A 14,974-nucleotide genomic window follows, 5' to 3' on the forward strand; every position below is an offset into this window, starting at 1 on the left:
ACTCACCACCCAATTTAGAGAACCCTGTGTGCTGTTTTCTGTAAATCTCAAGAGTTCCCAGTCTCTTAAGAAAACTGGGTGGCATAGTCGGATATTTTAACAGTGTCTAGATTAGATTACCTGTAAATGTGTTCAGACACATGTCCCACAGTGCTGAGAAAAATAAAGTAATGCTAAGAAGAAAGAGAAGAAAGAAATAACTAACAAAAGCCATATCTGTTTGTTACATGTTGCTTGGCTACCTAACAACAATGCCCTTTTCAGTTTTTCAAAAGCCAAGAGATATTTGTGATGATTATAATTAAAGTTAATCCCTGTTTGTTTATTTGGTTACTCACCTATAAACAAATAGAAATATTATTTAAGGAGGTTGCATGTGGCAGATTTACTGAAGTCCTTCAAAGAAACAGGAAAGCAAGAAGCCCAAGAGTCAGCCACAATGGAGGCCCATCTCTTAGTCTTGATTTTGGGATGCTTAAGTATAAAGACAGGTAAATACTTTGCTGTGGAATCATTTATTGGGTAAAATATATTTACATTTGTTGAGGCATTCAGGAAAATTTATATTATAAAATAGAGAAATGACAATTTAAACAGGAGACTGGAACAACAGATGGATAAATGAAAGCTTTTTACACGATTAAAGTAGTCACCTGTTTTATACAATACAGCCCTTTAGTAGAAGTAGACTACTATGAAAATGAAAGACTGAATAACTGATATGTAAAGCATTAATTCCTAATATATTTAAAAAAAGCAGTAAATGTAGCCTATTTTCAATCTGACTCTTACTATAAGAAAATTTGTTGAAATTCTGTTTTCTGCATAGAATATTAAGTTTTTATTTATATAAGCCTATATTATTACTGTCAAAATGATAGCCTTGTGGAAGTTAAAACCTATTTTGTCCATAACCAAACACTCAGGAACACTAAGCAAAAAAATATTTATTTTATTTATACCACAGGTATAACATGTGCATTAAAAAATTGACCAAATATTATAATTCTGAATAAGTATTAAGTGAAGTAAGCACTCACTCAGATTATGTAGTTATTAGTTTAAACAATTTGTCTCAATTGTTGTTTCATAAAAGGAAAAAAGCGTATATTAAAAAAGTTGATCAATAATTGATCTAAATAAATATTAAAAGACATAATTATTCAGATCATGTAGTTCACAATTAAAATGATGGCACCAGTTAATGATTTAAACAATTTATCTCTACTATATTTTCACAAAAGGGATAAAGCGCAGATTAAAAAAGTGATAAATATTACAATTCTGAATAAATATTAAAAGATGTAAGCATTCAGATCATGTAGTTAATGATTTAAACAATTTGCCTTAATGATTTTTTCATTATAGGTATTGATTTAAATTCAAAAATTGACCAATAATATAATTCTGAATGAATATTAAATGAAATAAGCGTTCAGATCATGTAATTCAAACATTTATGCCCTTTATTTTTTTTTTTTTTGGTAAAAGGTATGAAATGTACATTAAACATGACTAATGATTTAATTCTGAATAAATATTAAATGAATTAAGCTTTCAGATCAAGTAGTTAATGCTTTAAACAATTTATCTCCATTATTCTTTTCATAAAGGGTATAAAATGTACGTTAAAATGACTAATAATAGAATCTTAAATAAATATTAAAGTAAAAAAAACATTTAGATCATGTAGTTAGTAATTTAAACAATTTTTCTCCATTATTATTTTCATAGAAACTATCAAATGTACATTAAAAATAACTAATAATGTAATTCTGAACAAATATTAAATGAAATAAGCATCCAGATCATGAAGGTAATAATTAAAATAATTTATCTCCATTATTGTTTCTTAAAGGGTATAAAGTTTATATTAAGAAATTGGCCAATATTATAATCCTGAATCAACACTAGATGAAATAAGCATTTCGATCATGTAGTTCATGATTTAAACAATCATTCCCCAGATATAACATCACTTACAATATGTCAAATTATGAGATTAAATTTTGCAACAGTTTTGGATTCCACAGCGTAAATGGTATAAAGTTTTCAAGTTCCATAACCTAAGCCCACTGAGACATTTTCACTTAAGTATTAATCATATGCAGCTGATAACAGCGTACACATTATAATTCTTGTAACATGAAAGACAACATTGAAAATTTACAGCAACCTATTTTAAGAGTCTTCTTCTTAATAGCAGGTTTATCTACCTAAACCAAAGTGTAACCAACGTTTAGGGTCACAGGAGACCACGGCCTATCCTGGGTGCATTGGGCATAAGCACAGAGCCACCAATTGACAGAGCACCAGTCCAGTGCAGGGCTCATTCACACACTGGGCCAGTTTGGAGTTGCCAGTTAACTGTCATCTGTGCCTTTAAGGAAAAAAAGCAGGAGTATCTCAGCAGACATTTGGAAAATAAGCACTCCACATATGGGATATTGGCCATGTTGAGCAAATCTTTTTTGAAGTTTTGAGGTTGCAATGCCTCTGTGTGGCAACAGTGATAATTTCTAAAAGAAAGATTTCATACAGCAAATGCCATCAAGTTTACAAGAACCTAAACAAACATGTCCTTGAACACTACACAAAGGCTGTGAGTAGGTGAAGAATTCAAATCTAGTACCTTCAACCCATGAGGCACCACCATGATTAACCACTTTTGCTGAATCATATTTTCATATTTAAATATCCACAAACTGGTGTTACATCCAGGGCTGGTATATGCCTTATGCTCAGTGTCACAGGGATTGGAGTCTTAATGAGAACAATACATGCTTACAAAGGGATAAATAAAAAAATATATGGTTAACTCACACATTGCTATTAAATAATAAATAAATAATCAAACACCAGTCCTTATTATGTACCCCAGGAGTGTCCATCTCTGATCTAAAAGGCTGTAGTGGCTACAGATTTTCTTTATTAGTGACTAGTTTTACTGCTATTGGCCGCTTTTTTACTTGCTGTTTAATACTCAAACCTCTTTAATTGTTCCTTTTTTTGTTAATTAGCAGCCTAACAATAATGAGATATGAAATGAGCTAACAAATGACCATCAAACCAATGTCCATAATTATATATCTGAAAATAAAAGAGGTGAAGGTTTTAGAAATGTTCATCTGCTCAGGTCCAAAAAACATTTTGACAGTACCCTTAGGAAAAATCGTGAGTGGTCTCCCCTCGACTTTCTTGTATACTCAGATATGGGGATGGATATTTGAGGAGTAAACCGCAAGGCAATTATTATATTTTTATATTATGTACATTAAAGAAGCATCAACAACAAATCAAATCAAATTACTATATTGAACAATTATTATGAAAGTAAATTTGAATAAATTGGACTCTGCAGCTACATGAATAAAAGGTAAAGTACCACTTCTGGTTAACGGAAATAGTCCAAAAGTTTACAGATATCTACGTTTTGTACCTAATACTTGTATGCAAGATTTGGCTGACCTAATTAAAAAACATACTCAAGTTGTTGTGTTTACATATATATATATCACACACACACAGACACACAGACATAATTCCAAAAATCGTATTTTTGGACTCAGGGAAATCTAAAACGTTGAGATTAATCAAAATTAGAAAAAATGAAATATTTGGAGGATTCCAATACTTTCCCCATACTTCGTATACAAGAAATTCAGGGAGGTCTAAAATATCGAGATTCATCAAAATCTCGACATTGAATCTTTGGGCAATTATAATACTTTGCTTACACTTTGTATACGAGAAAGTGAAAATGAAAAACAAAGGTCTGAACATGTCTGCTATGGCAGAATGACGGCACCAACAAGACAAGGAAACAAATAACGGGTTTCATTAACAACAAGAATCAGCTTCTAATTAAGAAACTGGTTGGAGTGAAATTTGTTGGAGTTTGAAGCCACAACTTAGCAGCTCATCTGTAGGCTCACTTCACATCTCATTTTTGCTTGGCTGTCATTTAAAGATGAAATAATCAATTTGAAGGACTTGCCATTAAAAAGAAGAAGAAAAGAGATCAATTAAAAGCAGAAATTGGTCACTGGTGAAGAAAGTGGCAGCAAAGAAAACCTGCAGCCACTGTGGTCCTCCAAGACACCCCTGAAAATGACTACAAAATTTTAGGAATCATAAGGTACATGAAACTCCCTGAAGCAAAGTAACACAGTTCAGATTTAAACTTACTAAATCAAATAGGAGAAATCTGACAAATATAAATATGTACTCTTGTTTTATCTACTGTGGGGATGGCATGACTGCACATTTATTGTCGTGAGTGGCTCACACTAAGGCATTGTAAGTTGAGCGATGATTCGTATCCATCTGTCCTGTGGTGGACTGGTGTCTCCCTGGCATTTGGTTGCCTGGTATGCTTCATTTCTTTTTGACACTTTAATGGATTAAGACAGTTTAGATAATGGATTGATGATTACTTGTCAGCAGTTGTTTACCAGTTTTTTATTCAGACAAGAATCAGTCAGTCAGTCATTTTTCCAACACGCTATATCCTAACACAGGGTCACGGGGGTCTGCTGGTGGGTGCAAGGCAGGAACAAACCCGGGGCAGGGCGCCAGCCCACCACAGGGCACACACACACACTAGGCACAATTTAGAATCACCAATGCGCCTAACCTGCATGACTTTGGACTGTGGGAGGAAACCCACGCAGACACAGGGAGAACATGCACACTCCGCTCAGGGAGGACCTGGGAAGCGAACCCGGGTCTCCTAACTGCGAGGCAGCAGCGCTACTACTGCGCCACCGTGACACCCTAGACAAAAATCAACTAAAGCTAAATAAAGATTCAGCGCACTTTTAAGGAGCAGATATTAGGTAGACAGCAGGTTCTGGTGGCAAAGGCAATGAACATTAAACTGTAAAGCTGCTTGTTCAATTTATTTTAGTATCGCGCTTCTAACTTAATGCGGGTGCAGAGTGCTGTAACAAGCTCAAAGGTAGGCATAAATACTATCTTTATTTACAAATGACTAACTGCATAATGAACAGTTTTTTTTTAAAACAAACAGGATAACAAAGGGGTTTGAAATGGATTAATATAAATGGAGCCCAGTGCTATCTGCTCATTAATTATTTGTTGAAGTATTCTTTGTTGACCATTGACTTGCTGTGTGTATCTGAGCAAGGAAACCTTGAAGTTTTGCAATTGTAAAAAATAATATTGTATGTATGAAGTAAAACTGAAGTAAATTATCCATCCATCCATCCATTATCCAACCCACTATATCCTAACTACAGGGTCACAGGGGTCTGCTGGAGCCAATCCCAGCCATCACAGGGTGGAAGGTAGGAAACAAACCCCAGTTAGGCTGCCAGCCCACCGCAGGAAGTAAATTATTTGTCCTTGAAATCACTTATGAAGAAGATTCATTATTTAAATATAACTAAAAAGAAAGTTGTTTTTCAATTTGAGATGCCTGAATGTGTAATCACCACGTTTTTTAGAATTTTGTGGTCTGAATCCCACAGAAAAACATAAGTCTGTCGGCATTTTCCAGCAGTAGAGACCATTGTTTTAAAACAAATAAAGCTCTGAACAGCAATGAAGCATAATGTGTTTACATGGCTTTGATTAAAAAGTAGCCTAAATCTTTAAAACTACACTGACAAATTAATTTACATTTCAGCTTTTTTCTGCCTGTGGCAGGGTCCTCAGTGATGTAACTAAAGTATTGTGCTGCTATTTAAAATTCTCACTTTTCAAACCCTTTCTTTGATCAGTCCTGTAATCCTGTTAAGTTATAAGATCCTGAATAACATCAGCAGTGATGCAAAAAAGCAAACAATTGACACTCCTTCTAAGTCATTTATAAAACAAACACAAATTGAACTGATCAGATTTAAGATATAAACATTAAGACCATTGAACTGTACAGATCACCAAGTAATTCTTTTCATTTTTATTACTATTTAATTTAATATTGTTTCTTTGTATCAGTATACTGCTGCTGGATTATGTGAATTTCCCCTTGGGATTAATAAAGTATCTATCTATCTATCTATCTATCTATCTATCTATCTATCTATCTATCTATCTATCTATCTATCTATCTATCTATCTATCTATCTATCTATCTATCTATCTATCTATCTATCTATCTAATAACACCAGAAGTTCTGACAAAGAATACATGGCGTTTGGGTGTTATTATTCATTATCAGACCTGTTTAACTTAGTTTGAGAGTGTGGGAGATTATGCAACATATAAAAAAAATATAATAAAGCCGATTCAACAGCATTAATTAACCTCTAGCATGCCATTACACGTAGACCTGACAAACATGGAGCATTTGTGTTGGTGTGCATTATTTGCCTAGCATTACAAATCAGGGTAAATAAAATGATGGATGCATGAATGAATAATTGATGTACCATAACAATGCACTTGAATTTTCGATTTTCCTAATCCACTTGCTTCATTACAACCTGCTAGAGAAACGGAGCTGAACCTGGAAGTGTTTGTTTTTTAGTATCCTTAATGTTTTTGTAAATTTTGTAATTTCCCTTGCTGTTATTGTTTAATTTCATAGTATGGTTTGTTACCTTATTCTCAAAGAACTGAGAGGCAAGTGACACAAATAAAACAAAAAAAAGGGAATAAGGCTTCCAAAAAGTCCCATAAAACAGTTCACTAGCCTGCCCAGCTATGGCCTTACCCCAGGCAGCCAGCCCCCAACCACTACAGGCAGGGTGCGGCCTGCAAACACCTAAAAAGGGGACCCGGCTTTTAAAGTTCAAAATATTATGTGGACTTAAAAAGGTCCTCAGAATGCTATCTTACTTGGTAACTTACTACATTTATTTATATTTCTCTTTGTGAAAAAGTGCCTTTTTTAACTTTTGTACAAAAATTATACTTAACCAACTGCAATCTGTGTCATATGTTTTTACTGAAGAACTCATTTTAATGTAATTGTTGGGATCCGCCATAATGACCAATATGAAAGGCTGGAAGCATAACACTTATCTGACTGAGAATCAGGTTTGGCACCTGTCTGGTGATGGCTATAAAATAACTTTAGTAATGGGCATACTGTAGCAGCCGTACTGGTGCAGAGCTATCTTCTGCAGCTTATACTTCTTATCTTTAAGTGAAAGTTTTGGTATTTCAAGATGTCTTGTCTGAAGTCCTGGAAACAAAAACAGAAATACATCATCATCTATCTGTGTAATAATAAAAATAATAATACTTTTAATTTATGTAACACTTTTCCCATGCTCAATACGCTCCCCGGAATTTCAGAAAGAATAACAGGTCATATACAACATACTTGATAAAGATAAATACAACAACAACAATATTTATTTATACAGCACATTTTCATACAAACAATGTAGCTGAAAGTGCTTTACATGATGAAGAAAGAGAAAAAAAAGACAAAATAAATAAGAATTTAAATAAGGGAACACTAATTAACATAGAATAAAAGTAAGGTCTCAATGGCCAGGGAGGACAAAAAAAAACAAAAAAAAAACTCCAGACGGCTGGAGAAAAAAAAATCTACAGGGGTTCCGAGGCAACGAGACCACCACGCCCCTTCTAGGCATTCTACCTAACATAAATGACCTCAGTCAGTCCTCATGGTATTCAGGGCTCTCATGGAAGAACTTGATGATGACGGTCACGTGGACCTCTGGCCTTTAATCCATCAATGTAAGGCCATCATGGCACTTTGATCAGTTGGTGGTGGTGTAGACCGCCACCACAGAAAACCTGAAAAAGAACAGAAGAGAAAGTAGGGGTTAGTACGGATTTTGGAGCCACTAGGAATAATAATGATACTTAATTGAATATACAGAGCATCAAGATTAAACTAAGATGAGAAAGCCATGTTAAAGTAATGTGTTTTCAGCAGGTTTTTAAAGTGCTCCACCGTATTCCTATTGGCAAGCTATTCCAGATTTTAGGTGCATAACAGCAGAAGGTCGCCTCACTACTTTTTTTAAGTTTAACTCCTGGAATTCTAAGTAGACACTCATTTGAAGATCTAAGGTTACGATTTGGAGTGTAAGGTGAAAGACCTTCTGAAATATAAGATGGAGCGAGATTACTTAAGGCTTTGTTAACCATAAGCAGTATTTTAAAGTCAATCCTAAATGACACAAGTAACCAGTATAGTGACTTCAGAACTGGAGAGATGTGCTCAGATTTTCTTTTCCTAGTTAAGATTCTGGCAGCTGCATTCTGCACTCTTTGCAATCGATTGATGTCTTTTTTGGGTAGTCCTCTGAGAGAAGTGTGTTACAGTAATGTAGTCGACTGAAAACAAATGCGTGAACTAAATTTTCAGCATCTTTCAATGAAATAAGAGGTCTACCTTTTGCTATATTTCTTAAGTGAAAAAATGCTGTCCTAGTAATTTAATTAATATGTGATTTAAAATTCAGGTCAGTATCAATAGTTACCTCTAAATTCTTTACTTCTGTCTTGACTTTTAATCCTAATACATCAAGTTTATTTCTAATATCCTAATTATATCCATTAAGGCCAATAACTAAATACATTACAATACACACCACATACAATACACTACAGTACATGATATACAAAGCATTAAAACAGAATATGTGACTTTAAACAAGAATGAAATACAAAACTAAGAGTATGCCAAGAAAACCATGAAAAACTAACAGAATTTGTGGTACAAACACAAATCTTCATGGGCATCTGGACAGAGTGGTTAAACTGAAAGGGTCACATGGTCAAGGTGAGTTAAATGTCTTCCTGAACCAACGAGTTTCATGTTGTTTTTTGAAGGAATTGTGTCGTCTGAACTCATTAATTTAGTGAGGTCATTCTAAAGTTGGGGTCAGCACTCTGCCAATGCTGCATTGTGTTGAAATAAATACATCATGGGTTAACCCAGGACGCCAAGCTATGACATCTTGGCATCACAGATAAGTTTTCTGTCAATGTTAATGTAACTGCTTATTGTTAACAAAGCAGCATCATTCTCACTAGGTTGCTTTATTACAATTTGAATGCTGTCAAATGTCACAATCATGTTAGGAAAACCAGGCACTGCTGCAAATTTCCTTTTTATGTTGGCATATACAACCAAACTATATGGAAATGGAGCTAAAGCTTGGTTGTGATATTCCTAATCTATTGGCCAGATCTCTCTGTTAGGTGCCTCTTGCTATTACGTCATTGTTAAGATTAGGATTAAGATTATTGTTAAATCCTAAATATATGAGCAATCAGTATGTCTTGGCGGCACAGTGGCGCACTGGTAGCGCTGCTGCCTCGCAGTTAGGAGACCCAGGTTCGCTTTCCGGGTCCTTCCTGCGTGGAGTTTGCATGTGCTCCCCGTGTCTGCGTGGGTTTCCTCTGGGTGCTCCGGTTTCCTCCCACAGTCCAAAGACATGCAGGTTAGCTGCATTGGTGATTCTAAATTGTGCTTGGTGTGTGGGTGTGTGTGCCCTGCGGTGGGCTGCCGACCTGCCCGGGATTTGTTCCTGCCTTGTGCCCTGTGCTGGTTGGGATTGGCTCCAGCAGACCCCCGTGAACCTGTGTTAGGATATAGCTGGTTGGAGAATGGCTGACTGACAGTCTGTCTTTCTAATGTGGGGTCCAACTCAGTTCATAATTCCAAAACAATGACAATGACCTAGTCTCCAAGCAGGGCCCAACAAGCCATATTGTGCCAAACGTTTAGACTACAAATGAGATTTAGAGCTTTCCGTATGCAGGGAGTGAATCACGCTCATATTTTCCCTGTGCTTTGGCTTTGTGAGCCACTAGGGGGCGTACTGTCACCCTAACCCAGACACAGGCAGGCAGGAGACAAGTTTTGTCACACTCCACATGTTTATTTACAGTGTACAATGCCAGTAAGCACAACGCAACATACCAACACCATTCAGTCCCTTCTTGCCAGCAGTCCTTCTCCCTCTACTCCTCTTCAAGCTTTGTCCTCTCCTACCGACTCTGGCCACTTATGGAGTGAGGCGGCTCTTTTTTATAGGGCAATTGGGTTGGACTCCAGGTGCCTAATGAGCTTCTTCTGGCCACACTTCCGGGTGTGGCAGAAGCATGACCAAATAAGTCTCTGGAAAGGTCCATGCGCCCCCTGGTGGCGGCCATGGGTTCCACCAGGGTTGAGCCCCCATGATCATAACCTGTGACCCCACTGGAAGCCAAGGGAGCTGCCCTCTATCGGCCTGGGGAAGTAACTGCTCCGACAATCCTGTTTCCCATGGTCCTTGTACACTTTGGGTGTCCTGGCTGGGGAAGGGCCCTGGCCATCCACCACAGCTTCTAATCCGGAGAAGTGACCACAGGTAGCAGATATAAACTGACAAGAAAACAAAAACATTCTTCAGTGCAAATACGCAGCATTGGCCCCCTTAAAAGGCAATTAAAACTGAGTAGGAACATCATATACATCTCTTTTGAGGTTGAATATATTTGTCATGTTAGCACACATTATAATAATGACTTGGTGATATGAATTATTATACATGTGAGTCGTCATTTGGCTGGTTTGCCTTACTTGATCAAAGGTGTCATTTCCCACTTTCATCAAAATGTTGTGTTTTGAGGGGTCAGAGTTGCCGTAAATATACTCGAGTTTGTTTTATAAATCCTGAAAGTTTTGCGCACACATTTCAAACCTTTTTTTGTGCATAATGAAGTTTTATTGAAGTCACTTCCATTCAGTCTGTTTGCCTTTCCTGGTGTCGGGTGCAACACCATCTTGTGTTTCATTGCCTGCTTGTTGTATTCTAATTAGTCTGCCTGATGTGGCAGCACAACATTGCCCTGACCGGAAGCCTCATGAGCATTAACTTGTTTATACAGTACATCCTGTTTATGTCATGTAAAGAAACAAAGAAGGACAAATCAAAGGGCAATCAAATGGTGGGCTGTTTGTTATTGTAATAATAATTCATTACATTTATATAGCGCTTTTCTTAGTACTCAAAATGCTATCCACACAGGGAGGAACTGAACCCACAATCTTCCACAGTCTCCTTACTGCAAAGCAGCAGCAGCAGCACTATCACTGCGCCACCTGTGAGGACAAGTGGGTGCAGAAAGCATTGTGTTCAATAAGAAGAGAAATCATCAATGGGGTTGAATTAAGTTGTACTTTTGTTCATTTGGTACCTTGTGATATCCCTATATTCATCCCTCCCTTGCATTTATTGATTAGGTCTGGCCTCTTTGGTATTACTGAGGGTTGGGAGGGCCCCTAGGAGACTGTAACTCACTCAGTGGTTCTCTTTACATTTCTGCAGGTACATATTAACCTCCTGAAGCCATATTGGTGAGTGTGTACAGTATGTATGTCAGATTTCACTATTTGTTTTACTCTTTGACAGCTTACGGACTGCAGTGCTATGCCTGCACTTCGTCTTTTTCCAACGCAGACTGTAATAAGAACACTCAGAACTGTACGATAGAGACCAACTGCTACTCCAGTGTCACCAGTGCATGTGAGTATACCACTCAACGGTCCAAAAATCAAAGAATGGAGGAAATTATTTTATTTTGGAATCTTGCTAAATGTTTAAGTTACAAGCCCTGGCTGAACATGCGTTTTTGTTTGTTTTTTTCTCTTCTCAAAAGCCTTATTTGCATATTTGCAATTATTTGAAGTCTTGGCATGATTAAAAATCCTTAATTTAAAGAAAAGCTTTTTATGAGCCTCATTTACATTTTATGTTAGACACCCAACGTTTTCTTCACATCTCCTTCTGGTTTGTGCGGAGCCAGTGACTATCCTGGCAGCACTGGGTGCAGTTCTTGGTGGGAGTTCTGTCTACCACAGGGAACTCTCATACACAAAGTCAGCCAGTTAGAGTGGACGATTTACCTAACAAGCCTGCTTTTTGGATGTAGGGGGAAAAAACGCACAGTATATATAAAAAGTGTGCAAATTCCTTACCTACAGGTCTCCAGTCTTTTCATCAAAGAAGTATTATGGATCTTCCATTGTGCCAACCATTTGAGTGGTTAGAAGCACCTGTACACAGGCAGTACTCTCCAGCAATTCTTGCCATAATGCCTTCAGTTTTATACTTGCAAAAAGTTTCTCCTTCATTTTTGGAAGGTGTGTGCGTGAGGTGACAACCAATGAATGCTTACCTGGAAGTAAAATTTATATAATGAGGCAACAAGACAACAAGAAGCACAAGTGTGTTGGGCCACACAAACAGATGAAAAGTTCATCTGTCTGATGTTTCACATTATGCATACCACAACAGAATGAAGAAAGAAAAAAAGGCAGAGGTTGCGGCTGAACTTGCTATACCTGATAAAGCTTCTTACAGTTGTAAGGAAGATGCTATATAGCGCCTGACATGACACAGATTGGACACGGGATGCACGTGTAAAAGAAAAAGACCGTTATTACTCTTCAGCTGGAGGGCACATCTTCCCCGTACTCAGTCCCAAACACCAGTACAGCACAAGCACTCTACTCTTCCTTGGCACCGCCACTCCTCCCCAGCAGCCTTGTCCTCCTCCTCCTCCCGACTCTGGCCGATGAGTGGTGGTTGCTGGCTCCCTTTTACAGGTCACCTGGAAGTGCCCCAGGTGTTTGATCACCAAGATCTGGCGGTACTTCCATGTGTGATGAAGCTGTTGCCCACACGGGCTCAGGAGTCCCAAACACAGCACCCCCTGGAGGTACCTGCGGGGCCCAACAGGGCTGCCTCCAACTCCAAATCCCAGGGAGCCCTGTGGGAAACCGAGGCACTACACCAGCCCAGGGGGGCGGCCATCTAGCGTCCAGGTGGAGCTATTGCACTGTCCAGGGCTGCTCCCCCTGAATACAGTGTGCAGGGGCGTCCTGGCTGGGCATGGATGCCAGCCGCCTGCCACACAGTGCACACATTGTCAGCCAGCATGTTATTGGCTGTCACAAAAAGGGGCGAGCACGACTATGCTGGAAAGTGACCATGGGATCACTAAAATTGACATGTCCTGTGATTTTCTCTCATGTAAATTGACATTGGCGTGTCACAAGTCACCTTCTAGTATTTATGAACTGACAGGGAGTGAGGGTATTAAAACAGAAGCATAAGATTGGCAGTTGTATTAAAAATAAGTAGATTTTATTCTATAAAAAAGATTTTAAAAGAACTCACAGTTCTGGGTGCAAGAATATTTATAATGAAAAAAGAACAATAAAGAAAAACAAATGCTAAGTTAAAAAAATCAAAGGCTCTTACCCACTGGGTTTCAAGCAGACTTTAGAAAAAACAAATAACGATGCAAAAAGTGGGCTCTGAAGGGGACAGCGCCCTTCCAATATGTAAGACTCCACCAAGCTAACAATTCCAGAGTCTCCACTGACTAACAGGAGACTCAGTCTGCTCCTGTTTAAGCGGCCAACTTCTTAGCCACCACGATCTCGCTCAAAGATTGGCGTGTACGGCGATGAGATCAGCAAAAACCATCGTCAAGTCTGACGTACCCAGTGATTACAAGTTGCATGATGTGACCTTGGTTTGAGCTAGGTGAAAACAAAATGAAGCACCACTTTTTAAAGAGATAACATGGTGCTTACTGGAAATTGCCTTTATTGACTAAATTGATGTTACTTTAAGAATTAGAGAGACAAGCTGAGGCCTGCAGTTTACACCAGCAGCTTTGGGTTCAAGGCAGAAACTAGCTCTGGTACTGAGTAAGTCCACACTCATCGCACACCCTCATACTCACACGTACATAGTCAACACAGAGTCACAAATTAAAATAATACACAAATGTTTAAGATAATTAAAGTTGAGACACAGTAAGAATATGCCCAGACAGTGATTAGTCCTAGATGTAAACCTAAGAATCAGGAGCTAGGAGGTATGAGTACCAGTCACCTCACCACTACCCAAACTCAGCCTGTTTGGACCCAGTTTGTGTTTAAAAGTTAAGTAACACTGTGTAAGACTTGGATTGTGAATTGCTTAACCTGCCAAGACATTTAACAGCCATCAATACTTGGTTGTGTCATTGTGGGCCAGTCTCCCAGATGTAATTATACAGTATTTCTGCTTACCTTTTGGCATACATACATTTTTTAAAATAATTTTCAAGATAAAGTAATAGTGATTTTTTTTAACTTGATTTCAAATTCTTAAAAGACTCTTTGTTTTCTTAATAGTGGGGATAAAATCAATCACAAAAGGATGTGGTGTCTCTACAATGTGCAATAGTAACATCAACGTAGTTGTGGCATCCACTTCAACAACCTGCTGCTCTACAGACCTGTGCAATGTGAACAGTTCATCCACCTCCAGTCTGAACGTCTTGCTGCTGGCAGCCTGTGCAGTGGCGCTCTTCATGTCTACGAAGATTACTGAATAGATCAGTTCTGATTATGTATTGCTCTTTAATTTTGCAAATTTCATATTACGTTTGACCTAAATCGCTCTGTATTTTCTTGCTTTAGATGGTAAAATAAAGCTTGTTTATTTGTAATAATATATGACTATGAATAATTATCCTACAGAAAAATGTTAAATGTCAATCCAGATTGTTAGTTTTGGAAAAATATTTCATGCCGTCCATTCTTTAATTGCTTGATATCAATTGTTGTATTTTCTGTAAAAATGACATATATTAAATAGATGTTACATAAAATACAAAATAATAATAAAAATAAATTACTAAACCAAATGTTTTCACCTTAAAATTTATTTACCGATAAAGGGAACTCTTATTATTTTTTTTAAATACACTTATTGCATTTCACATTTTTAGCTTGCAAGCCAGGCACATTAAATGTTTTTGTATCTTCAGCACCTCCAAATCTGGGACTATGATTCATGGAACTACATTTCATTTATTTACTATGCGTAGGCTCTCAGCAGCAAGGGCTCCACTCTGATAGCATATATCAAGGAAATGTTTTGCGTAAGAATTTGACTAATATTAAAAGAAGTCCTTCATTTTTGCGATATGGGAAATGGCAAATGGCAAGGGTGCAGAAGTACTGTACATGCA

General features: G+C 37.6%; 1 protein-coding gene across 1 annotated transcript; it reads left to right on the forward strand.

The window, feature by feature from the left end:
* The first annotated feature begins 384 nt into the window (after positions 1–384).
* Positions 385–14,647, forward strand: LOC120515733 (prostate stem cell antigen-like). The gene is made up of 3 exons (XM_039736998.1): positions 385–491; positions 11,353–11,466; positions 14,133–14,647. The coding sequence occupies exons 1-3, from the start codon at positions 440–442 to the stop codon at positions 14,333–14,335; spliced, it is 369 nt and encodes a 122-aa protein (XP_039592932.1). The 5' UTR covers positions 385–439; the 3' UTR covers positions 14,336–14,647.
* The last annotated feature ends 327 nt before the right edge of the window (positions 14,648–14,974 follow it).

The sequence above is a fragment of the Polypterus senegalus genome, chromosome 15, assembly GCF_016835505.1.
Source record: "Polypterus senegalus isolate Bchr_013 chromosome 15, ASM1683550v1, whole genome shotgun sequence".
NCBI classification, from domain to species: domain Eukaryota; kingdom Metazoa; phylum Chordata; class Cladistia; order Polypteriformes; family Polypteridae; genus Polypterus; species Polypterus senegalus.

Bases quoted from the DNA above. Each gene is read 5' to 3' on its own strand.
- LOC120515733 (XM_039736998.1), top strand. From the start codon at position 440: ATGGAGGCCCATCTCTTAGTCTTGATTTTGGGATGCTTAAGTATAAAG. The intron at 492-11,352 runs GTAAATACTTTG...ACTCTTTGACAG, and splicing joins ATGCTTAAGTATAAAGACAG to CTTACGGACTGCAGTGCTAT. The intron at 11,467-14,132 runs GTGAGTATACCA...TTTTCTTAATAG, and splicing joins CTCCAGTGTCACCAGTGCAT to TGGGGATAAAATCAATCACA.